Genomic DNA, 27,102 nt, shown 5'->3' on the forward strand with positions numbered 1-27,102 from the left:
CATTACGAAGCCCGCAATGTAACGTTACTGACATCATGAGTTACGTAACTATATGTCCAACCAGCGGTGGCAGCGAAGCGCATATTTACGAAACACGGACCCGAGTATCGTCTTGCGATTTAGCCATTCTGTTAAAATTAACTTACAATATATTGTAGTCAGCAATCGTTGGTTTGTTAATCACCGTTATATCAATAACATTCCGTTTTATTTGCTTTCACAGGACCTGGTTACGGGGCAGACAAATCGCTAACGCATTTATAGTGACAAAAATAGTGCGATAAGACACAAGAATGTGTTCTTAGTGTCAAGAGAACTTTAAAAATCTACCACTGAAAGTACATAGACAAGCACCAAAAAAAAACGTTAGTCCAATTTTGTCTATTTGTGAATTTGCTGCAAACTATGTCAGCACTATGATTGTCGATTCAAATCCAAAATGGCTACCACGCAAATATGATGCTATCCCAGCATTCTTTGCAGTTTGTAAGCAGACTATTTCCAAAAACATCCGAATGTTAACAAAATTGACAAAGGTCGTCAGGTAAGTTAAAAATAAAGCGATTGTAGAAAAACATTGTTAAAAAAACTTTAATGGAATATAAAATACACGTATATAAGTTAGCAAGATATTGATAATTATTACTTTTGAAACATGTTCGTCGTAAAATCTCGGATGTTTTCGGAAATAGTCGGCTCGTACAAACTGCAATGATTCCTGGGATAGCATCATATTTTCATGGTCGCCATTTTGTTTGAATGTTTGTTTGTTGTGGTGAATGTCTACGTAGTTTCAGTCTGATTTATCAGACCCCGACTTTAGTGTAATGTTCGCTTTATTGAACTTATTCTATCTGCCGTGAGTAGAGTAGCTTCAGCAGGAAATATTTGCCATGGTCGTGAATAAAGAATGTATTATCTGTACAATCGATTCTGAAACTGGAGCAAAGAATGTTACTAGTACTTAGAACACACACTATCCCATTCTTGCCACTATTTTCACTATTTTGTCACAATGCATTTGTATCAATTTGTTATTATTCTCAGCCCCGTAACCAGGTCCTGTGACAGCAAATTAAACAGAATGTTATTGACATAAACGATTATAAACAAAGCAACAATTGTTGGCTGAAATTGTTACCCATACTCGATAAGTTAAACATTAAACAGAATTCGTAAACATGCACTTCGCTCCACCTCTGGTTGGACGAATACATTTACTCCTTGGTCTGTGCGTGTTTTGTATTACGATTAGCTGACTGCAATACATCATAAGTTAAACATTAACAGAATGGCTAAATCGCAAGCCGTGTTTCGCAAATATGCGCTTCGCTGCCACCACTGGTTGGACATATAGTTACGTAACTCATGATGTCAGTAACGTTACATTGCGGGCTTCGCGATGCCCCTTCCGGGTGGACGTATTCGAGATCTCGAGTTTCGCCCCCCGGTGGCGCTATGCGAGCCATGTCAGTGTCGGTTTTGTATTGAGCTTCGCGCTAACGCTTCCGCGTGGACGAATTCGAGATCTCGAGTTTAGCCCCCCCGGTGGCGCTTTGCGCGCCACGAATTGCGCCTCTACGTGGCGCAATTCGTGTTTCGAATTTCGCCAATTCGTGTTCAATGGCCTACCTGGCACTACTGAAAGATGTTATCCATAAATATGTACCATGGACAATTCAGGTTTAAACTTTTAAAAGGAAACCCAAGCAATATTAGGGCCCAAAAATCTGACGTTGACAATCTATTTAGTCATTTTTATACATGATTAGTTCAAACAACACTATCACAATGTATAGTGACGTCCATCATGCAAAAACACGTTGTTGTGATGTGAGAACTCACTGAAAATCGTTGGCAGGGTTTTTGTAGGCTCGCGCAACTAAGGGATTCATTGTATGGCATGTTTTTGCACAGTTTTAAAATGCTCCAATTATTACGCAAATGTGCTAAATAGTTTAAGTAAATGTCACTACCATAGAGATTTCAACAATTTTTTTTATTTCCATATTTTGGGCCCTAATATTGCTTTGGTTGCCATTAAGTGAGGTGTGGTAACAAAGGAACTTGAACTGTATGGCACAGAAAGATTGAAAAAATATGATAAAATGTCATGAGAGTGCATGAAAAATGTGCATGTAAATACAAAATGAAAGTACAGGTGTATGTACAAGATTTTGATACACTTATGTTTTGGGTTCAGGATATTTTGGATTTGACACTTTCCATTCATAGGTTTTCATCCGAATGCATTACATTTCAGAAAAGTCAGAAATACCTGTGCATTAAAAATGGAGTCTTCCTTTAAAATACAATATTTGTTTGTTCAAGGACATATTTCAATGTATTTAAAATCGCACCAGCTAATATGTATAATTGAATGTCATATTTACATGCACAAAAAACGCAGCCCCATGACATTGATAAGCAGTGCTTTCCTTGATTTTCTTTGAAGCCCTAAAAAATAGACACTCCAATGTTTTCAAAAAAGCATGTAGTGTACTTGTACGTCCGTTTATGTTACTGTAACAAAAATAGTTTCATGTACACAGCTTGACCTCCTTTCCAGGGTTAGTACTGTTTACTAGAATGTTTCTACTTTTAGTTTTATTAACTACTTCCACCTAATACTTACAGTAGGTACACAGTGCCTGCAATCCATAAGAAATACATCATGTAACATGGCACCTATAGATGAGATAACACATCACTTGACATGTGTTTTGACACTAAACTTTGTAACTAAGAAGCTATAGTTCTTACTTTTTCAATCTAAAGGTTCTATATGTATGTTTCATCCTGAAACCACAGTTCAACACAAGTAATATATCTGCCTCTATTTGCTATACCAACAGACAAAACATAAGTGAATGGCACAAAGTTAACTAGTAGTAAAACATAGATTTTTTTTCTAATTTTTACAGTGTACACATCTACATGGCAAGCACAAGACTTTTACTTTTAATATCTCTTTGATTACATCAGGTCTATAAATAGAAACAAAGGTAACCTTAACATTTGATAAACTAATATGCTTACACTTATATTCAACTAATATGTTACAATGCTAATGACAGAGTGACCAATGTAAAGTACCAGACAAGACAGATCTAAGGACTTTACATCTCAGCTTTAAATACCACTGTAATGTCAAGGTAAACAGACAATACTGGGGAAATGATGTTTACTTGACATAAAATAGAAACCACAGGAATGGGGATACACATGTGAGCACAGCGTTCAGTAAAGGCTGTCCCTGGATGTCAGAAAGGTACAGGAGGCAACCTTGTCAATAACAATTAACGATGAATCGATGATTACAATTCATAAGGCCATCTCTCGCCTCTCACTGATTTTACAGTGGCAGATTTTACATGCTAAGTAGCAGTATTGTTCAAAGCTAAAACAATTTAGGCTGATTGAATCACACTTCGGCCCAACAGCACCTGCCCAGTCATAAAAGTCCTGGACAGCGGGAGTTTGCGATTCACAGACAACAAAAAGTTCAAAGCTACAAAAGGAGAAATTGCACTTAAGCAAGAAGAAATCCCATGAACACCCTGAGAAATGAAATAATAAATGTTCATTGCATATTCCTGTTCAGAACTTGATGCAACAGCGACCATCCTGGATCTTACAGAGAGAAACAATTAGGCAGACACAAAAGGCAAAAAAAAACTATGAATGAAGAACAACAAGGAAAAACCTGGGCACTCTAGATCTATGCCCAACATCCTACACCACAGTTGTACAGAATAGTAGGACAACAGGAGTATATCATTCAACTAAAATCACATCTGTATTGTAAAAAGATGAGACCATTGCAATCACTTTGCTCCAAATATTCAAATGTGCAAAAAATTTGTATCCTGATTTTGTAAACTTTCAGACAAGACATCATTTCAATATTTATACAATATTCATACACTTCTGCATTATTCACAACAAAGACCATAAATCTTCCAAATAAAAACTATGGGAAGTACATGTACATGTATTTGTAGTAGCTCAAACGTCTCCTTGTGAGGAGAGATGAGTTCTCAGCAGCTGTTTTGACCAGATGAGATCAGAGCGGCCTGGGGCTGTGCAGGCCGACAACATCCTCAGTCAGGTGGGGGAAGTGGGTGGCACCCCTGGGGGCCCAGTCTCCCAGAGAAGGGTACATGCTCATCCTGCAATACAGCAAAGAATGTCAGTGATCGTGTTTCAACAAAACAGGTTGATTTGAAAAGCTGTATCCAAATCCACAAATCTGTTATAAGATTCTTACTTGTTAGAGAGAGAGAGAGGCAGTATAAGCATTTCAGAACCTTAAGAATTGCAATGTCAGTACTATTACTACTTGACCTACCGATGCTTAAGTTTGTGGGAGATGGAGTATCCAAAGGAACCCTCCAGCTGAGACAGAACCACCACAACTTGCCTATGGGGAGGGAAAAAAAAGGAAAAGTCAGTATTTGGTTACTTTCCTTTGTATAAATGACAATTAAGCTGCTGCAATACCTGGACAAAAATGTCCTAACAACTCCATCTTGACACTATATAAAAGCAATGAAGTGTTCTGTTTCTTATGTATACTAACCTGTGTAGAGGTGGCACACTGTCCACTGTTCTGAGCAGCCCTCTGGTCGACACCACGTTAAAGCTCTCCTTACAGTCACACTGCACCTGCAGGTACCTGTCAGGGTGTCGGTTCTCCACGACAACCACCAGCCCTGCCCACCCATGGGTCAGGTAGTAGCACGTCATACCTTCTCTACCCTGTAAGGTCGGAGGAATGGTACTTATTTTCAGCTGTGCAACATTTTCTGTTTGACACATATTCATCAAAGTCTATGAAATGAGTTACACTCATTAATGGTAACTGATGGTCTTGCATTCTCCAACTTCAATGTACAGACAGTATAACCTTATGGTTAATCTCCTACCTCATGCTTTTTGCCTCTAGCCACAGCCAGCTGCACAACGGCATCAGCCAGTACATTATCAGGCGGGTCCACCTGGTCTACCATGACTTTTTTGGAGCTGTACACAGCCAGGACGTAGGGCGGGAAGTTGGTCAGCCGACCCTGGTTCTTCACTCCTAGGGAGACAAATTCATAGCAGCATGTTAGCATTACATAAAGGTAGATACAAGTCAATCAAATTGAAACCCACTGATTAGAACATTCAGAAAAAAAGTATCACAACATCATTCAGGAGTGTTTTAATAGCAATGGTATGAATTCAAGTTTTCAACAGTTGAGCAAATGTTGGGAGCTAAGTACTTGGATTTTCATTTGTTAGGACATGCAGTTAAAATGTATCAGAATATTTCCAGTAAGGCTTATCCTCACACAGCAGAGAAGCAACGAAAAGTGGACATTACCTTGCATATCGACTCCTGTAGTCCAGTGGTTGTATCCCATACACACCACCACATACTCCCCTGGCTCCAGCATGGCGGTGCAGCCTACAGAACTCTGGACCGATCTCTTACTGGTCTGCACCAGTTTGCTGACCCCCATCCTGCCCCTGCCAGTCATGCCTGCTGCACGGTACAGACACACACACAGGTCCACAGGGCTGCGCGACGACTTCTCATTGTTTCTGTCAGGATAAAAATATGATGTTACATAAAACACCATTTCTTCTACAAAATTACATGACATTTGGCAGATAAAGAAAGAGTGAAAATACACCTTAACTTGTTATTTCAAAATTAATTCTAATGATTTCTAGGAACCAAAACATATTTTCTGTTACAAAATACTTTCTCCAGTACCCGAATCATTTTTGAGCTGGTTTTGCCCAAAATGTTTTTGAGCTGATTTTGACCAAAATGTTTTTGAGTTAAATTTGTTAACTATTATACTATCATGGCAGGTTAGCTGCCAAAATCAATATTGAGCAGAACTCACCTCAAACTCTCCTGGTGCAAACAGATCTCCACCTCTGTAGCTTGGAACACTGTCACCAGGGCAATCTTTATGGGACCCCCAGCAAAGTTGGGAATCATTCCACTGACTCGTACCTCACTCCAGTTTGGGCGTACCTTACAGATGTCAATGCAATCAAAATATCTGAAACAAAACAAAAAATGTTGTTATAGTTACATCATTAAAAGAATATTGCTTTTGTTAACAGATGCAATTTTTTTTCCAACCTGTTCTTTCCATTGGAATTCTAGAATCTCACATTGAATTTTTCTTTGCAAACCTTGAATCCTATGATGCAAATAAAATACAAAATTGCAAAGGTAACTCACTTCATGACATCAGCCAGGCACATCCAGAACACCCCCTCACTCGCGCCATGTGCCAACAGTCGGTCCCTCATCTCAGGGGTCCACAGGGGCGAGCTGTCCGACCAGTCTCCCTTCCACGAGAACCGACCCCACGGGTTCCTCATCCTCAGTAACCTAGGGAACACAAATCAATCAATCATTAATTAATTATCATTTCAGAAATTGTACAAACTAGTTAGTCATGATGTTCAAACTTAAAAGCCTCACATACACAAGAAGAGCATGACCCCACATTAGGCCTGCATACTACATGTGTATGCAAACTTACATGACATAGTAAGTCCGATGGCAGAATGAACATGCTCTAGATGTACAATGTACATTAGTACACATACAGTACTGTACTCTGAAATACAACTGCATTAGCACAGATGTATAACCCTGTCAAATTTGTTAAGGTGTTACCTGCTCCCATTGACATCTTGAACATCTAAGACAGAGTAGGCATGTCTGGGTCTGAGTCCCTTGGATTCGTACTCAGCATCATCAACCTTCATGTTCCCTCCTCCACAAGAAGCCCCCATCAGGAAGCCAGCTTCCTTAGAGCTGAGTAACCGTGCCCAGATCAGGTCTGGCTCCACTGGGTCCTCATCAGGGTTGTTGGTTTGAGCTACAAAAAGAACATGGAAATGAAAAAGCCTTCAGGCCTTGTTACACTCAGTACTGTATGGATGCAAGAACAACACAAAGAAAGTCACCTTATGTACAAAATCACTGTTTGCAAAGAAACTTTAAAAGTCATCCCTACAGAAGTATGGACACTGGTTGGCATTTCATTCCTATGCTTCCCTTCTTCTAATGTACAGATAAATCCATGGATCATCATCCTTACCTCTGTGGAGCTGAACACTTTCACAGGGAGCTCCTGTCAGTGTGGACAGCCCCTCGATCGACCTTCCTGAGATCAGGGCTTCATAGCAGCCGTGGAGTTTGGCAAGAGCCTTCTCTATCAGTGGTACCCACAACTGTCGTCGCTTAGCCTGGGGTGACAGAGTAAAGGTGTCAAGGATGATGAAAAAGCTTCATTGCTACAGTATCTGCTTCACTGGTACAAAATCTGCTTCTTATCTGGCATGTCACTATGGCATCAGTATCATAATAACTTTTAAGCTCTTTAATCTGGATATAGAAGTGACGTGGTACATTATAGATCAGGGCTGTCTCCAGGACCTGTCCCTACATTCCAGGACAGAAATTTGCTTGTGGGGACCCCAACAAAAAAAAATCTGTGGGGACCCTTACCAAAAAAAGTACTGAGTGGAACGGACAACAATTTTAAGCTAGAGACAGCCCAGTTATAGATATTCTCCTCACACTTTTCTACAAACTGTTGAAAATTGTTCTAGGAAGAGGACAAACCTGTGAGTACACGAGGAATCCACGATGATCACATGGAAGCAGATCATCCACCAGTACAGTCATCCACTCTCCGTCCTTACACAGGCGTACTTGGTACGCGCCCTCTGGGCAGATCTCTCTTGTGATCATCACCCGTTCCACCAACTCTGGCCTTTCCGCAAGCACAGCCAGGGCACTCAGAAACCTGCAGATAGAGAATTCATCAACATCTGAGTTCAAATCGTGATGTCAGCGAGTGCTGTAAATGCATTTGTGTGGTTTAAATTTCGCAGTAGGGAGGATGGAGTGTTCGCGGTAGTTTTAAGTTCGCGTTTGAAACAAAAGTAGACAAGGGGGTAGGAGAGAAAAAAATTTGCGGTGCTTTTAAGTTTGCGGCTCAGAGCTCACTGCGAAAACTGTGGACATAAAACCACAGCGAACATTTCTGCACTTACAGTATTCCTCACTTTTTTGTCCTCAAGGTCTTTCTATAAATTCATTAGACAACACAAGTTTTCAGAAAGTCTTATTGAAATAAGATATCAAACATGGTCATTCTCTAATAAGAAGTGACATACCAGCAGTTCCCCAGAATGCCTTGTGATATATCAGATGGTCGTGGTGTCCTGAACACGGCCCACTTGGTGCTACTGTCCCGGGACAGGTCCGTGATCTGATGTGGGCGTAACCACTGGGACACCGTCATGGTGGGAGGGGCCGAGGGTTTGTAGTACAGGGACTTGGGTGCAGGAGGGAAGGAGTCATCTACAAAGTTCAGCTTATTCTGCAAAGATAGAAAGAGAAAAATGAGTCCAAAATTCTCAAAATACATTTAAATGAATTATTCCCTTGCAAAACTCTTTTTCTTTTAAGAAATGATCTACACACATACATGTACTTGCTAAAACCACACTTTTAAGCTGTATCATCTTAAGGCAAATAGTATACATTTAAATGCAGATTGTTTGTGTCATCAAAAAGTATACCTCCTTGCAGAAACGCTTGATGTTCAGCAAGGTCTCCCTCGCTTCTTTCTCGTCCTGTCTGCGCCGCATGTCGATAGTCATGCTCTCCTGGCGAGCCAGCGTGAAGCGGTCGGGCGTGCCGCTGACCACCTTACTGAGGGAGGTTCCACACGCACTGCAGCTCTGGTTCTCCTTACTGTTGAGAAGGGTGCAGGTGGGGCACTTCCAGATGCCCACCCGCTCAGGGCTGGGGGAGTGGGCCGCTCCACTGGCACTGAGAGGACAGGAATTGTATATCAGAGAGGGAAATTTAGGACCATTGAGGACAGAAATGTAAGTTACCGTCTGCCTGACTTTGGCTGTGGGCAGTGCAAAACAGATGCATCCATTAGAAGATATTAGAGCTCACACCATGCATGTTCCTCATGCTTGCAGGATTCTAGTTAGGTGGTCTACAGAAAATGTTACAACATGCTGACAACTGCTAATATACTAGTATGAAAATGGAGAGCAGATTTCTAACCTTGGAAGAGACGTTTTCCTTGGCCTTGCCTTGTGTGGTGACTCTGGTGTGGTCTCGGTGGGGGTTGATGGCTGACCAGGCTTGGACGTGCCACACATTTTACACACCCGCACTTTTCTAGAGTTGTCATATGTACATTTCTTACATCTCCAACGTTCAGTATCAGACTGTTTGTCCTTCGCCGGCACTGCCTGAGCTGCCTTGGATCCTCCGCAGGCATCACACACGTTACTGCTAATGGGATTTTCCAGGGTGCATTTAGTACATTTCCAGACATTCTTCTGTGAGCTTGAGGAGGGCTGCACTAGTGCAAGTGTGTCTGGTTTAGTTGGCATCTTTTGGGACTTTGGCTCTACTGTTGACGTTGAGGGAAGAGGAGACGTTGGTGACTCGGGAGTGTACCGAACAGCATTCTCGGTCAGGTCTATCACGGGGTGGGGGGAGCCACTTTTGGGAGTTTCGCAGGCTCCACAGTTTGAGGTAGTAATCGGGTTCTTACATGTACACTTCCGACATTCCCATTCTTTTCCACCTGCAGATAAAGCACCTTTTCCTTCAAGGTCTCCAACTTTTTCCACATCCTTTTCTGAGTCTGACGTTTCCATAGCAACAGCTTCTTCATTAGATGAGTGGTCTGACAGCTCCATTGGGCTGGCTGGGGGTGATGGCTGTGTGGTAGGGACTGTACCACTTTGGTCAATGGGTGCACCAGCATTTTCAACACTACTTCTAGCACTTGCAGTTGCAGCAGTAGTAGGATCGTCACTAGTGCTAGCAGTAACACTAGAACTATCATCTGTCTTTTTCCTAGTAGCATTTCTTCTCTCTAACTTGGTGTCACCATTACTTCCATTTTGTTTAAGTCTCTTAGGGGACAAAGCCTCCATGTCAATATTCTTGGGTAGAGTAGTGGGAATGTTTGGCTTGCGTGGTGCCTCACATACTGCACATGACTTGGCCTGGGGGATGTTCTCAAAGGTACATCTCTTACAGGACCACACAACATCTTCTTCAGCTTTCTCCTCTTCCTTTCCTTCACCAGTCAAATCAACAGATCCCTTTGGTGATTCTGGAGGAGTGTGTGTACCATTGGTCATCTTAGTCTCAACTACGTCATCTGTAGTCTTGCTTCTCTCAATTTTCAGCACATCCGGCAGAGGTAACTTCACCTCTAAGCTTTTGTCCCGTTTCGGTGCTTCACACATGGCACATTTTTTGGCGGATGCAGGATTGAGCAGGGTACATCGCCTACATGTCCACTGTTTCCTAGCTTTGTGTGTGGGCGTGTCCTTTGTGACCTCTACAGCCTCCATTGGTGTGCCGTTTTCTATGGATGGTATGGAGATGTGTGGTGTGCTGTCCCTAGGCAGACTGTAGAACAAAGCAGGGTTCCATTAGTTCATTAAATGGGGCATAGATAAACACAATTTGCAGAGGCTCCTCAGATGGCATTTCCTAAGTCTGTTTGTCTTACCAATGTAGGTCAGGGATTGTTGTTATACTAGTACTCTAGTATCTATGCAGCATCTAGTTACCTCCTCAGAAGATGGCTCTCATCAACCTTGATTTCTAACAGCTGCTGCAGTGACTTTTGGGATTTACCGTAGTTACAGAAATAACATCATATGCGCTATTACAAGACTGCCATCATATACCATGGTGTAATTAAAATGACTTGCACCACTGCACCAGCCTAAATTCGACATGCATTACAGATTTTGAGAATACCTTAGCAACTATGTTTCATATCAAACAATCAACAAAACCATTTTGTGAGAGATAGAAATATAGATAGCTATATGCAGGTCGCCAGACTTAGTCTAGAGCCAACTGATTTATTGCTGTACATGTAGTCAGGACATGGATCTGGTCCAAAATCCACCCTCAACATGCAGGTTACATTAAGGTTGGATAAGCCTGGCCAAATCGCAATGCAGCTTAGTACCTAAAATTTCTCTTTCATGAGCTGACTGATATCAAACGTATAGCTGGCTAGCTTGAGTACTACCCAAAAACAGAACGGTACCAAACCAACCATCACAGCAAACCAAACCCCACCACAAATTAATGTTACTTAGGCCAACAGCTGGCAAAACACAGGTCACATTCAAACTCAAAGAGATATCTAACCACTAAGCATGTGTCATGAACTGAACATAGTACCCATCCTTGTTAAAATATGTGTAGAGCAGAATATCATATTTGTACTGATGTATATAATCATGTAATATTCATCCTCTGTAAACATGTGCCAGCTGTGGATGTGTATTTTGTCAGGGTGATCTTTCATCATTATGAAAGTCCCTGGGAACACTTCCAATCTCCCAGCTACACACCAGGTTTCTTTGTCACCATTCCTTTCAACGCCAACCTTAAACTTATCCACCATGTAATCAAGAAAGATGTTAAGGTTACGATGTCAAGGGTCAGAGCCATTCTGTCTGACCCCTGTTGACCTCTGCTGAAGGTCATGAGGAAGAAAAAAGTGGCTGTTTTTCATTTCCGTACTTCCATCATGAAAATCTATTATCTGCTACATTTGCCCCCATAACAAATTCCTGAATCACTCTCTTAGGCCATTAAGTAGGTGGTAATTTGCTTTAACATCCTGAGGTAAATTAGACTTTTACTCAATGGAGTTAACGAGTCACGATTGCAGTTGAAAAATAAGTTGACATTATAACACACCTCCTTTGCAAAACCTTAATTACAAACTATAACTTTAATAACTCAAATGATCTCCTTTCTAAACTCATAGCTGCAATAGCTACCAAAAATGAGAACATGGCCTCATTGTTAGGAAATTGTACAAAAAAACTTAAGCTTACAAAACATTTTGTATTACTTAGAATCTAATGAGCACATTGTTTACTCATTAGACAGTGGGTCTCCAGTTTGTACATGGGCAATAGGGTACGGTATTTATGTTGGGAACCCGCCGCGTTACATGTTTTCGCTCACATATGCTCCCGACGACGGTTTCTCCCGTCATCCTTTGCGTCGCTCACTCCGAAATGCCCCCCCCCCCCCATTAGGTTTCTCCCGTCGTCCTTTGCGCTAACGCCCTCTACTTTTAAATAATCACTGGGTAGGAAAAGCCCATTCTCACACAGCGTTACCACTTGAGGTGATTTCACTGGACGTCGTGGTGTAGCGGACCTTTTCGGCGCATTGTCGGGTATTTTGGGCCTCAAGTGACAACTATAGAGTTTCAACATGTTGACGAAAGCTACGCTACACAGCAGGTACGTTTTGATGTGAAGAACAGTAGGTTTTTCACTGTTTTTGTCCGATTTTCGTAGACGAAAACGTAGCCAGCCCGGAAGTAAGAAATTCTGTACGATAGTTCGTGAAACAGATGCAGGTTTGGCGAATACAAACGTATCGGTAGTTCTACGAAATATATGTGGCTAGTGTTTATCCGACGTTGCAGCATATTGGTAAATTAACTGCCGATACGAGGCTTGAAATTTTTTGAATCGACGCATGATTGTGGGGAGGGGGGCGGTGGGCAAATATGCGACAACAGTTACATCGACTTAAAATATGTGTGTTTATTCTATTAGGATCAGGAACTTGTTTGGTCAAAAAGATGGACATCATCTGCGGGTGCTAGACACTTACAACGCATACAACAGAACATACTCCGATGCCAGCGTATCCATGAAGACGTTTGGAGGGGCGATCAAGGAATGCTTCCCTGCAGTGGTGAAGAAGAGACTGACGACGGAAAACGGCCTACAATATCCTTGGATTATATGCACATCGTGTAATATTGGTTTCCATGGTTGGGAATGGGTTAGAATATATAAAAAAAATAGTCAAATAAACTGCTTTAGATCATTTTAATCAACAACTTGAACAAGGAATAAATATATAAACTCTGTTGTAAAAATAAATATGAAAACTTCATAAAACTTCAACAGTAACGTTACATAAGTTTCGACTCTGTCCTCGGAACAGGCATTCTACAAACTGGATCTGATATGCCAGGCACTACCTTAACAATTTTCACTGAGAATCTTTCTTAAAACTTCAACAGTACATAGGTTTCGACTCTGTCCTCGGAACAGGCATTCTACAAACTAGATCTGATATGCCAGGCACTACCTTAACAAATTTCATTGAGAACCTTTTTTAAAACTTCAACAGAACATAAGTTTTGACTCTTGTCCTCGAACAGGCATTCTACAAACTAGATCTGATATGCCAGGCACTGCCTTAACAAGTTTCACTGAGAACCTTTCTTAAAACTTCAACAGTACATAGGTTTAGACTCTGTCCTCAAACAGGCATTATACAACTAGATATGATATGCAAGGCACTGCCTTAACAGGTTCTTAAACTAAGTATAAAAAATAATTGTCTTTGCCTCTTTGGTTGAAAGACAATCTGTGCATGCAACTTTTTTTAAACTTTTAATATATACACAGGTGTAGTATTTGTAGATAGATACTTAACATATGGTAGTACATATATGCATTGTTTCCTGAGGTCCTTGCTTCGATTTATACATGTCATAGTTTACTTCACCCTTCAAGGTACAAAAATAGTATCTTTGTATAAAGTTTCTTTTTGTTATATACATGACCTTCTGAACTTTTACCTTAACTAGTTTTCACATCATACTACTTCAACCTGTACAAGTTCGACGACAAGGAAAACATCTCACCTACCACTACTGTCAGTTCTTCATCAACAGGCATGTCATCTATCACAATAGATCATCTGTTGCAGTTTGCCAAGAGTCAGAAAATTTCTGGGACTTGGTGTGCGAACAAGTCACAGAGTGGAATTCAACTCTGCAAGGTGGATCCAAAGTTCGTCAATGGTCTGCAACCTTGTAGGGTATTGACCATATCTGACTCTCTCAAAGTAACTGCCTCATACAACAGTGTACAAATAGATTTGAAAAAAATGGGCATAACCGATCACATAAAAAACATTCAAGAGTTTGAAACTATCCTTTCAAAGGTCAGTGATATCCCTGCATGTGAAGGTCTTCAAGGCAACGTCTACACTCAGACAAAATACCCAGCACTGAAGGCTGTGGTGGATTCTGTCCACGAAGGATCAGGGGAACCTAAACAGCGCTTGAGATCCTTAGAATGCAGTCAGCTGGTGCCTGTTCTGCCAGGATCAAAGGTTGTTCGCTGCACTCACTGTGACAAACTACGCTCAGCAGTAAAGCAGGCGCACTGGAGGCGAGAGAAATTGAAGAGGACAACCGGTGACATCCCTCAGGTTCCTGCAAAAAGGACAAGATGGGACTATCTAAGTGAACAACAGAAGAGGGACAAGTATAATACTGAACAAGCGAGACGAATAAGAGCAGAGGATAAGACAGACTACTATAAAGGAAAGTATGCCAGCTTAAAAGAGTCTATACGACTAACAAAGGAAGACCACACAGACATGACGGACATATTCAATAAGATGGACAGTGATGTGGCCAAGATGTTCCCTAATGATCACAGAAAGAGGCTCCTGTGGACAATCCAGCGTGACCATGTCCAAAACAAGAGGAATCAATGGAATGCAGAGTGAGTTCCCTTTGTTATCATATTGCCATGAACGTGTTGCTTATTTGGTATGAAAATTGGGAATTTGTTGAGATTTCACACTAAAAAAGTAGATCTGTTTACAGTTTCAAGAGTATTTTTGAAAATAGATAATAGACTTCTTAACATATGCTTGTGAGCATCAGATGTTGAAGGAAGAAGGAAAAATGCAGTCCTTTACATTTTCATTCCATGTCAAGCTAATGCAAATTGTTTTCAAGGTCAGCAGAAATACTGTTCTGAAAATTGTGCTAGGCCCAGACAGTCTTTACTTTCTAGTCAACATGACCTAGATTAAATAAGGTGTGAAAACAGAACTAACATAATTTACTCCATATCTACCTCAGATTCTTGGACGTCTGTCTGCAACTCTGGCAGCGGAGTAAACAGGGTTACGTCGACCTTCAGGACAGTGGCTTCCTGAAGCTGCCATCTGAGAGGCTTCTACGATACAAAAAAAATAAAGTCAATCAGAAACCCGGGCTTCACTCAGAAGTTTTCAAGTGGATGAATGAAGAAGCACAACAGCAAGGAGTGACCGAAAGAGGGCGGCACGGATTCATTGTATTTGATGAGATGAAAATACAGGTAAGACTGTTTCTTATTTCAGTAAACATAATTATCAATTCTATAGTCATATGTTGTAATAATCGTTGAAAATAACATATGTAGCTTACTGCAGATGTATAGTATTTATTTCAACACCTTCTGTTCCATTTGAAACTAGATCCATGATGGTGTTACTCTCATTTATTACTATTGCATAAAATGTCAAATTTTGAAATGAAAGATCTGAAAGAACCTATGTCTGGGCACAACAACAATTTCTGTCTCCTTTGACAATGAATGTTTTATGATGTGTGTATTGCTACTGTTAGGGAAGCATCCAGCTACGTCGGGTAGGGGACGAGTTTGAAGTTGCAGGCCTCGTTGACCTGGGGGACTTCTATCACAGCATGCGGTCCCTTCAGACAGGAGGTAAGGCTAAGGATCTATGTTCCCCTTCTACGATACTGTTTAAAAGTTTTTGGTCAGGTTGTCACTCTTGTCTTGATTTAAATTGACTATTCCTTCATTTTCTTTTTCATTCCACAACCTACAGGTGATCGAAAGGCTGAGATGGCAACCCACGTGTTCCAGATGGCCTTCAAAGGATGCGAGGGCTTTTTCTTTCCTTTTGCTTGGTTCCCAACCACTGAAATTGCACCCATCAACATTTTCCTCCACCATTGGGACAGTGTACTCCACCTAAAATACCGCAAATTCTTTTCACATGCCTGCCTATGTGATGGGGGCCAAGCAAATCGAGACTTCATAATGGGTCACTTCAAGTCTACTGAAGATGCCATTATGAACAACTTCTCAATAGACAACACGTATGACAGCAGCAGCAAGTACTCATTCATCATGGACCCACCGGTAAGTTGAATTAATGCTAATACTATGTATGTACTAATTTCTTCTGGCTTATCCCTTCATGATGAAAAGTGGCAACTCCTTTACTAGTATAACTGACAATGGGTTTTTTTTCAGCACAACATCAAAAAGCTGAGGAACAACCTGGAAAAAAGTTCCCTGAGAGGCACAGCCCGATCTTTCAAGTTCAATGGGAAGCACATTTTATGGTCCCATTTGAAAGAAGCGTATCTTCATGACAAAACCAATGCCAGGGCACCAGTGACATCATGCAAGATAAAAGACAGCCATTTCCAACTCACCCCTGCCACACGCATGAGAAACCATCTTGCTGCTGACATCTTCAGTGACGACATGGTTGAACTGCTGGATGTGAGTTTTACCTCAGTAGCTTAGCTGTAAATGTAAAAAATTTAAATTAGTGCAATGATCTATCATTAAAAAATAATAGCATTTTCTATATTCTATAACACTGCTTTACAATGCTAAAATCCTTTTCCAGAACTACCAGGAGTTCAAAAGAGATCAGAAGGGAGATGCTGATTCCATGGCCTTAACCCGGGAGTACCTGACTGCAGCAAATTTGTTTGTGAAGACATTTGCAAACACCAAGCCCATAAGGTTAGAAAATCTTAATTGCAAATTATCAACGGTGGTATTGTCTTTCCTTTAAACTTATTGTCCCTGCGATAAAAGAAATCCTGGATGCATTTGTATTGAATCTATACCTATATCAAAGATCTCAATCTATCTCCATTGTAATTTACATTAGTTATCCTGATTGTTTTACCTGTTGTTACTTGTGACAAAAAATGTCTATGTAGTATGTACTAATTGCCTTTTATACCAGTTAGAAATAAAGAAATTGACTTACTTCTTTGTTTGCATCTGTTGATTTTCCTTTATCTTGTTCTTTCACGTAGAACGATGGACGATCCCAGGTTAGTACAGCTGGATGGAGCTCTCCAATGGTTTCTAGACTGGAGAGAAGATGTTATGGAGAGTGAGTATCAGACCGCCAAAGAACGGAACAAAGCCTACATCTCTGACAAGTTGCACTTTGACCTGTGCTCTATGGTGCTTGGCTATAAGTCTTATGTCCATACCATGACAACTCAGTTCCCTGGGATGGGACTGGTCTCTGCAAGTACCAACCAAGATGCCTTGGAAAACATGTTCGGCTGCATTCGTGCCTCAAATGGAAGCAACACCAACCCTACAGTTCTACAGTATGGTAAGTGCAATCACATGAACTCTGTTCTCTTCAACATGTTTTCCATTACTATCAAAATTCTATACACTTCTTTACATTGTGTAAATAAAAGAGGCTGTCTCACCTGTTGTATTGGAAGGCAGAATGAAGACAGGTTTTGCTTAGTTAAGGTGGCAGTAGTTGTGTAGTTACAATAAATTTCTGTATTAGAAATAAAGCTTAACGTGTCATCATGATAAAGATGATGATGTGCCGTCATATAACAAACCAAGTACTGTTTTACATTTTTCAGGTCCATCAGTGAATGGGTACATCCACTGCCGCTCCTTCAAGGTACGAAATGGGAATGCAACCAGGAAGTAATGATTCTTAAGCCTTCACCTATTGATGTTATTGAACCTTTTTAGTTAATATCTTCACTGCCAGGCTTTTCCTACATCCTTACTGTATACACAAATATGTAAATATCAATAAATAGATTGTAAATTACAGACAGACCAAGATAGAAGCTATGTACAAAGTGCAAGTGTGAAGGCAACAATAAATGTTGAGGTCTGATTTGTCTTGATTAGGTAGTCTATGGACTACTGGAAGGGTGAGGTCAATTAAAAATATTGCACAAAAATGTTCCCCTCACGTTTTTCTTGTGTATTTTACTATATTCTGTTGCAACGCTTAATGATACTAGGGGGACAAACCTGAGTACTTCAATCTAAAGCTACAGGAACACTTGATGAAAAAGAAACAGTCTTCCATAATGTCTCAAAGTCATGCTAATATTCTATGCAACAAATTTGGACTTTTATAACAACAGTCAAACCTGCCCAAGAAGACCAGTCAAGGGACTGATAAAATCTGGTCTATGTGAACAGGTGGTCACAACAGACAGGATCGTTAATGCTTCTGTCAATTAGAAAAATTACCTTAGAGACTGCCAAAAAGGTCATATTGGCAATGTGGTGACTGTGGTCCTTATGTAGAGGTGGTCACTTGTACAGGTTTGACTGTACTACAAAAAGCAAACTTTACTTTATCAATGACACTGACAATGTTAAGCTGTCCTGTAAACTTTTGAGAAAGGGCGCTGTCTATAAAATATCAGTAAAAAACTGAAAGTGATGTGTTTCACATCATAGCAGGCACACTACATTCAATTTTGACTATCCACATTGTTGCTGTTTTTTTTCTTGAAAGTCTGATGCCATCTCTTGATTTGTGATAGTAAGACACCAAACTGATTGGCTCTTGTTTGATGGAGATGAGCTGAGTTGCCATTTAAGTGATCATCTTTTAAGATTCTTGATTGATCCTCAGTTGGACAAAATCTCTGGGCCCGCTGTCGAGTGGTGTCTCTGTTCTGTGACCCTTCCACAGTTTGGTTCAGATGGCCAGACTGTAAACCAAACTGTGGAACCAGATCTCCTTTCTTCATCATTTCAAAGTAGCTCTTGGTCAAATATTGGGGATATAGCATGTGGTCATTTGACCTCAGCTGCTCACATAGAGCGTTGATGATATCCTTTTTGCTGTTATTTTTCATCACCTTCCCGTAGCAGACCAAAAGCAACCTCATCTGCACTGCAGTGAACATTGCAAAGCTGTCTGTTCCTTTCACTGCCAATGATTTTAAATGTAAATGTGTGAAGTCCTTTCGGTCGGTCTTATCATCTAAAAATAGCTCAAATGTCAGTGGTGATGCCTTTTTCGACTTGGCCTGTAAGGATGGCCTGAGGGCTGTCTCTTTTTGGGTATTAACACTTTCAGATACTTTCCTCGCGAACTCTTTGTTTCGCATGTTAAGATACTTCCCAGCAATGAGGTCAAAAAGCTTCTCTTCCATGGACACAGAGCCTGACCCACCCTCCTCCGACAGAGTCTCTCTATCCATAGACCCACGGCCAGTCTCCATCTCTATGGACACAGGGCCTGACCCACCCTCCTCCGACAGAGTCTCTCTATCCATAGACCCACGGCCAGTCTCCATCTCTATTGACACAGGGTCTGACCCACCCTCCTCCGACAGAGTCTCTCTATCCATAGACCCACGGCCAGTCTCCATCTCCATGGACACAGGGCCTGACCCACCCTCCTCCGACAGAGTCTCACTATCCATAGACCCATGGCCAGTCTCCATCTCCATGGACACAGGGTCTGACCCACCCTCCTCCGACAGAGTCTCTCTATCCATAGACCCACGGCCAGTCTCCATCTCTATGGACACAGGGCCTGACCCACCCTCCTCCGACAGAGTCTCTCTATCCATAGACCCACGGCCAGTCTCCATCTCTATGGACACAGGGCCGGTACCACCCTCCTCCGACAGAGTCTCTCTATCCATAGACCCACGGCCAGTCTCCATCTCCATGGACACAGGGTCTGACCCACCCTCCTCCGACAGAGTCTCTCTATCCATAGACCCACGGCCAGTCTCCATCTCCATGGACACAGGGTCTGACCCACCCTCCTCCGACAGAGTCTCTCTATCCATAGACCCACGGCCAGTCTCCATCTCTATGGACCCAGGGCCTGACCCACCCTCCTCCGACAGAGTCTCTCTATCCATAGACCCACGGCCAGTCTCCATCTCTATGGACACAGGGCCGGTACCACCCTCCTCCGACAGAGTCTCTCTATCCATAGACCCACGGCCAGTCTCCATCTCTATGGACACAGGGCCTGACCCACCCTCCTCCGACAGAGTCTCTCTATCCATAGACCCACGGCCAGTCTCCATCTCTATGGACCCAGGGCCTGACCCACCCTCCTCCGACAGAGTCTCACCATCCATAGACCCACGGCCAGTCTCAATATCTATGGACCCAGGGCCGGTACCACCCTCCTCAGGCAAAGACTCTGCGGGCATTGGGGTGTGTGACAATGAAATATATACATCAGGTGTATGGTCATCAACAAGATACTTAACAAACAGGCTCTTCAGAACCTGGTTTTTTAGCACAATGTTGGACAGTGTTTTGGTGGCTTCCCCTCCAAGGATGTCTATCACATCAACCTTAAACAGCTTACCACAAAGGGATTCAAGACTTAATCCAAACAAAAACATATTGTCATTGACCAAAAAGAGTCCACCCCTGTTTTTCCTGTCTAAGTGTTCAAGACTGAATGGAAACCGGGAATTGTCTTGAAGGGTGATTTGGTCTGCCCTTGTAGTACAACAAAGTGCCTTCATCTGTCGGTATTCAGCAATTTTGGCTTCATTCTCTCTAGCCTTCTTACCGTAACACCTCTGTCTGAGCAAGGATTTCAACTTAGACTCCAGGTTATCCAAGACACGGTAGATGGCCCATCCCATTAGATACCGGACCTTCCCACAGTTTGCTTTGGACATGTCAAAATGACTTGTATCTGGTTGCACTTGATACAAGTCTTCTTCCACTTTCTTTGCAACCTCTGAGATAGGATCTAAGATATTTGCAACATATTTATATATCTGCCTTGTCAACTTGCTCAGCAGATCACAAGCTATGTCAGTAGGAATGTCTGTCTGGCTAATGACTTGGCTCCATCTGCCCTTTGTTTCCTGGTGATTTTCGATGGAACCAAGCTTTGAAATGTGTGTTGTGAAAGCCTTTCTTGGCACAACATCAGTTCCTTTAGCCTTGTCAGCCTTTTTCCCTTCAGAGAACATTTCGTCTACCTGGAAAATAAGGTATCCAACCATTGACTTGACGACATCTTTGTTGCTGTCCAACTTAACAGCAGAGTCAAAGAGATTTGGGCAGATTGGTTTAACATCTTCCCTTAGCAAATGTAATATACTGTTAACACTATATTCTTCTGGAACAATAATGTGGTCAAATGTTTCCTCTGAGTCTGACCTTCCACACCGTTCAACTGTATTACTACAGCTCTGCCTCTCCACAACAGGTTCACAGAGCAGAGATTTCGAAACCCTGGGGGCCACCAAGTCATGTAGTGTATGAACAGAAGACTCATAGAAACGCAAAACATATGGATGTGGCTTCATGGCATGTTTCACGTAGCCTGGCAGTACACGTACCATATCAGGTGATGTTGGCCTTGTATATGCCGTGTACTGCTGTCCAGGAGCAAACATACTAAAATCTACAATCTCAACATTTCTTAATGTGCTGCCCTGGCTCTTATGCACAGTCATTGAAAATCCTAACTGCAACGGGAACTGAAACCTTGCAGCAAGCAAGCGACGGTTGTCATAGTGACCGAACATTTGTTGTTCCATGATGTATGTCTCTCCTGTTTCAAATGTTACCATGGGCTTATTATTAGAAAATCCTTTAACCACCCCTCCAAGGCCATTCACAAGTCTGGGGGAGACATGAAACAGGTTTCTGAGTAGTACAACAGGGGCTCCTATCTTAAGACTTAGAATAGAAGGAACCTGGCAAAGCTTGTCAAGCATTGCTGTATCTCTCCCCAAGTCCTGGGCAGCAAATCGCGTTTCGACCCCTTCCATACTGTCCAGTTTTTGCTGATTGTACACCTCCATGTCTTGTCTCAAGGAGTAAAGTCTAACAGCAACTTTGGGTAATGGCCTGGTCAACTTTGCTATGAGATCGAGACATGCTGGTGTACGACGGCCAAGTCTGAGGTTGTCCAGCATCTCTAGGTATTGCGCATTATCTTGTCTGAATACCCCACTCAAGAAAACACAGATATCTACACTGTTCAACCATGATTCGTTCAAAAAACAATAATCTGGGGTATGGTCGTCCCTACGATCAATAGGGGGGAGCTGGAAGAAGTCTCCGGCAAGAACTAACCTGACTCCCCCGAATGGCAGATGGCTTCTTTTGACAAGCTTGAGAAGACAGTCAACTTTGCTAAAGACAGAAGCACTTAGCATTGAAACTTCATCACAGATGAAAACTTTCAACCGTCCTATCCTCATGACTGACTCTGTGTCTAGCTGTTGATAGACTGCACCTGCTTCTCTTTGTCCCACCCCTAAGCCAAAGAAACTGTGGACGGTTCGGCCATTTATCAAAAGCGCAGCTTTTCCCGTGGGAGCCAAAACAGCTACACCCTCTTCGCCATATTTTGCAACCATATTTGTAATAATTTGTCTGACCACCACAGATTTCCCACTGCCCGCCCGACCAGAAACAAAAATGTTATAGTCTTCGGCCAAACTACAAACATGGAGCTGTTCGTCTGATAGAGACACCATCTTGACAGTGGGCCCAGTTAAGCAATTAGAACAAACGGCAGTTCAGAATCACATGATGGCAACCCTCACTGACTAAAGTACAGAAAGTGATTTACATTTTTATCAAAAACAAAGGTAAAGAAGTTCTCTATGTCATGTTTTTTCATACAAAAGGAGATAGATACACCTACAGTTTTATGCAGATGTTAAAACTGCAGATGTTAAAACTGTAAAAACGGGTAAAAGTGATTTACATTTTTATCAAAAACAAAGATAAAGAAGTTCTCTATGTCATGTTTTTTTTAATACAAAAGGAGATAGATACACCTACAGTTTTATGCAGATGTTAAAAAAATACTAGTACATAATACTTCGTCTACAGGACAGCCACTGATGTCAAGTCGAGATAAGGGGGGGGGGCTGTGTTATTCTAAACAGTATTTTTTCCAGTTGTGCTATTCTACAATTTCATTCGACTACCCTCAAAACTCTCTAAGATGCCCCCAAAGACTTTGTCAAACTGACAACAGCTTCTTGGTTGCACACATCATTATTAAACTAAAACTTAAGTGAACAGCAGTATGAGTAAAAAAATTATATGTTTGTATACGTCTTAATTATCTGCAACAGCAAAACTACCGGCACTAATCTACCTACTTAACTACTGCCACCTAAAGCAAACCTGTCTCGATGCCAACACTACATCATGAAGCTTCGGGGAGGCTTGCAAACTGTTTTGAATTCTGCAACAAGAACAAAGTATACAACAAAATCAAAAATGGGCACAACATTATCGCTTCCAATTCTTTTCAAATATAACGAAAATATTACATGTAATACGACAGCATACAACGCAATGGTATTTTCATTAGAGGTCCGTTGACATTTAGAAGTCTGAACATTTACTCGACTTGTGGGCCGCAAATGTGAACAAACAACAAAAACTGGCGCCAAAAAAATATCACCCCCCTCCCCACTCCTGCCTTTGTGGCAACAGTGATGGCGATATCATCAATATACTTCGTCTTTGGAACTGGATTTGGCGACCGAAAACCTTCTTTGCAACAAAAAAACAGCTAAATTACTGTCAAGAGTCATGAAAACGCTACAATTTCCTTACAAATTGGCTGCTAACTTACCGAGCTTGATGCTGCAGATGCGATGAAACGTCACAGGAACAAGACTTTGGCGGGAGACTTTGGCGGGAACTGTGGGTCACAGGTCAAATTTCCCTACATCTGATTGGCTAGCGGTTATGTCATCATGTTGTGCAGCAGCGGCGTGCTGCGGCAGGAGCGGTACTGCTGGTAACACAGTGACCCGTAAATCGAGCAAATTCCGACAATACAAAATGCCGTATATTGTTGTTGTTAACAATCTTTAGGCCCCCAAAATACTATACATTGGTAGTAACTGTCTCGCCAATGATAAATCGTTTTAATGTTGTGAGTTGAATCACGAAATTTAGCAGAAATTGGCGATATTTAAAACGTCCTTTCCCACCTATCTCGCCCCTAACGGGGCTCGCCCAGACAGAGTTCGGCTTCGCCGAACATTGCCGAAAACCGCCGAACACTGTTCGGCTCCGCCGAACACCGAACCCTGTTCGGCTCTCCGAACCCCACGCTCGTGCCTTCGGCATTACTTCGGGTTTTGCTCGTCACGATCGGAACTTCGGCTGCTATATTCAAGGACAATACCTTTGCCTACTGCCTGTGGTGGAATAGCCTAACATGTGCTGCTCTGAAGGAGTCTATCCAGATTATCTCCAGGGAGATGATGTAATTATGGCAGGAACAGGAGGTAATGAAATACTTTGATCTCCCACGGGGAATAACAGTAAACCACACAGGAAAGAGGAAACTCCTGAGAAAATAGATACAATTTCTGATATTTCAGAACTCTTATTGCTGGTCTTGACAGATAATCTTTCAAATGGAAATTAATATGTGTATGTTAGTCATCCATCATATGGTAGCCTTTTGTTAGTATTTCATTACCTCATGTTCTTATGGTGACTCACTGACAGTGTATTGAAGTAACAGCAATATCTAGAGACCAACCAGAATAATAAGTGTGACAGCTCAAAATATCAGGATCAGACATGTAACCAAAGAACATGTTTTTCAACCGCACTGGACCATCTGGCCAGTAACAGTGGATGAGGGTATCCTATAATTTCCAAGCAGATCTAACGGTTGCAAAGCCTGTATCCAACTGGCAAATGGAGTTTTTCTAGGGTTGCAATAAAAACTCATTTTGCCAGTTGGATACTGTCTTTGCAACCATTAGATCTGTTTGGAGATTAGGTATCCCAGCTGATGTTGCAAAATTGGATATCCTGTTGTTACTGAGTACAGTGAGTAAACCTCTTCAGGCTAATCCTGAACCTTTGGGAAGTCCCCAGCTTTAGTTCCTGTGCCCATGACCTCACAGTTGATGCAACATCTCAGTTGGCAGCTGCCATAGTGAAACCTTATCTTAGCTGTTACCACTTTACTACACTTTACTGGGAAAAGTTCACTATGGCACCATATGGGGTGGGGATGTAGTATTGTTGTTGTTTGAATAATGTTCTGGAGCATGCTGCCATATAAGGCTATCAGAAGGAAGGAAGGATGTATATGCTGTCTCCTGGGCTATCCAGGTATAATCTCCCTCTGCGGTTTGTTTTCCTTAGGATTTAAGCACAAAGAGGGGTCCAAACAGCACAGTTTGTCAGAAATGTTCAGGTTACAAGCCACCCAGTCTCACAACATGGCAGGAATCTTGTTGAGATCGAATATAATATGTGGATGCTTTTCTATCATGTGTAATGTAGAAAATACCAATATAACAATGAGACCTTAACTTCAATATGTTAAGTTATCCACATCACAGAAGCCAATTAGAACTGGGGTTTGTGATCCCCTGGTGGCATTAACATTCCCCCTGCTGCCTTACCCATAGTCAACACAAACACTACCTTGGCAAAATGAAGGTTAATCTCCCCTGACTCATCACATCTAGTAAGACTGGAAATTGGAGTAATATTTATTAGTTCCTCCTTGACTCGGTCCTTTTCCTGTCTGTATCCTAGTACAATATACAGTGTACTGTATATACATTGTCTAATATAACACATGTTTCCATTAAGTGCTAGCCAAAGGGCATTGCCCTCACAGCCAGAAGTGGCTGAGTCAAGTTCACATCAAACATCCTGATTCCTGTGTCTCGTCACAGACCTTCCTCTGCTGCTACATCCTTGTTCGACCACACAGACACTGGGTGCTTGTCAACAGGTATTCTGTTACTAATACTACTATACTAATAAGTTGAAGTGCTAGAAATTCGTAGAATAGTCTTTTCATTTTTCTTCAGTTATATATCATATATCATGAAAATGGTAGTCAAAACTAGCTAGTACTAGTAGGGGATTACACACATAATGTCACCAGTTCGCAGGGTCAAGATCTATTTTTGTCCTGCAGTTGAAAATTGATTCTCTAGGGCTTCGACCCAGTCCTGTTGTTAGGAGCTGGCGCTCGAAAGGAAAGGGTACCAGGCCAAAAGCAACAGGAGGCCAAAGTGATGCAAATCCGGATTATTTCGAGCGCAGTGATCTATGACCAATTATGATTTCAAACACACTTGTGCACAGGAACACATCTGTTCCGTACTAATGGAACTGATTTTTCAAAAGACTTCCTTTTTAAAACGTCCCGAGTTGTTAAATAGTTCAGATGTGGTCCGGTCAGGGGTTATGAACAGGTTGGTGTGGACGTTTTGCCCGGACATGTTTGACCACTGGTAACCTGACCCTAGATTCTAGCTTGGGTGTGAAATGATTGTATTTCAATATTGGGCGAACTTTTGATCCCTGGACAAACAGCACTGGTTGTCGTTGGAGTGCTACAATGGCAAATATGGGATGAAGTTTCGTTAAGAGATTTTAAGGTTTAACTGATGGAATCAACAGTCATAACCACACTTGGCACAGCATGGTTGATGAAACATCGATTCTAGTGCTGACGCATCTGGATATCGTTCCGTCCATTTACAATCAATAGAATGACACGGACATGCTTTCACTGCTGATTACCTGTCTTTCCGTGTCTCCCTGGGCGGCCAGGTAAACCCACAGCGACCGCACTTCTCGACCTCGGCGGCGTTCGTCAGCTCACAGCCCGGACAGACCTTGGTGCCACCGCCGAACAGCGCAGCCAACAGCCCGGCAGTGTCCGCCCGCGCCTCCCCGCAAGATCGGCAGTTCTGCGTCGTACCGTCGTTCTGTAACGTGCACTGGGGACACTGCCACGTCGAAGAGGACACCACCGTCCCCATCAGAACATTTTATCGCTTTTTTCTCGAGGAATATGTGCTGTAACCGTATCCCAAACTTGCTGTCTCTCAGCGCTCAAACAGTCTCTAAGCAATCAGCAACTTTCGTTCCCTGTACTTGGTTGGTCACTTCCGCTTTCTGTTCTGCTTCTGCGCATGACGGAAGTACTTTTGGAACGGTTCATCTAAGAATTTTTATAGGTAAAACACAACTTTTGCAACTGAGCACTTTTTATTTTGTTTTAACAAAGTATTCTTTATGATTTAGTAAAATACGGAAATATGGTAATATATTAATTCCTCAAAAAGAATTTTGTGACTATAGTGTTCTTCT

The 27,102-nt window shown here is 41.9% G+C and overlaps 3 protein-coding genes across 4 annotated transcripts; 1 reads left to right on the forward strand and 2 right to left on the reverse strand.

The window, feature by feature from the left end:
- Positions 1-1,980: 1,980 nt before the first annotated feature.
- LOC136436590 (calpain-15-like) lies at positions 1,981-26,928 on the reverse strand. The gene is made up of 14 exons (XM_066430678.1): positions 26,530-26,928; positions 9,113-10,483; positions 8,611-8,863; positions 8,203-8,408; positions 7,646-7,829; positions 7,119-7,266; positions 6,692-6,896; positions 6,248-6,400; positions 5,901-6,062; positions 5,369-5,589; positions 4,929-5,083; positions 4,583-4,761; positions 4,352-4,423; positions 1,981-4,172 (listed from the first exon to the last, which is right to left on the reverse strand). The coding sequence occupies exons 1-14, from the start codon at positions 26,769-26,771 to the stop codon at positions 4,067-4,069; spliced, it is 3,657 nt and encodes a 1,218-aa protein (XP_066286775.1). The 5' UTR covers positions 26,772-26,928; the 3' UTR covers positions 1,981-4,066.
- LOC136436593 (uncharacterized) lies at positions 12,009-17,931 on the forward strand. The gene is made up of 10 exons (XM_066430681.1): positions 12,009-12,357; positions 12,679-12,855; positions 13,735-14,655; positions 15,021-15,261; positions 15,552-15,651; positions 15,776-16,092; positions 16,207-16,461; positions 16,592-16,710; positions 17,013-17,323; positions 17,595-17,931. Exons 1-10 carry the CDS (start codon positions 12,329-12,331, stop codon positions 17,663-17,665), a joined length of 2,541 nt encoding a protein of 846 aa, XP_066286778.1. The 5' UTR covers positions 12,009-12,328; the 3' UTR covers positions 17,666-17,931.
- LOC136436589 (uncharacterized) lies at positions 12,942-24,166 on the reverse strand. Of its 2 annotated transcripts, XM_066430677.1 has the most exons (6): positions 23,588-24,166; positions 17,427-23,191; positions 16,964-17,069; positions 16,392-16,485; positions 15,016-15,117; positions 12,942-14,360 (listed from the first exon to the last, which is right to left on the reverse strand). In XM_066430677.1, exon 2 carries the CDS (start codon positions 22,467-22,469, stop codon positions 18,453-18,455), a length of 4,017 nt encoding a protein of 1,338 aa, XP_066286774.1. In that variant the 5' UTR covers positions 22,470-23,191; positions 23,588-24,166; the 3' UTR covers positions 12,942-14,360; positions 15,016-15,117; positions 16,392-16,485; positions 16,964-17,069; positions 17,427-18,452. The 2 variants fall into 2 exon arrangements, with proteins under 2 accessions (XP_066286774.1, XP_066286773.1); XM_066430676.1 differs by having other exon boundaries at positions 15,016-16,485.
- Positions 26,929-27,102: the final 174 nt, after the last annotated feature.

This window comes from Branchiostoma lanceolatum, chromosome 6 (assembly GCF_035083965.1).
Source record: "Branchiostoma lanceolatum isolate klBraLanc5 chromosome 6, klBraLanc5.hap2, whole genome shotgun sequence".
In the NCBI taxonomy this organism is placed as follows: Eukaryota; Metazoa; Chordata; class Leptocardii; order Amphioxiformes; family Branchiostomatidae; genus Branchiostoma; species Branchiostoma lanceolatum.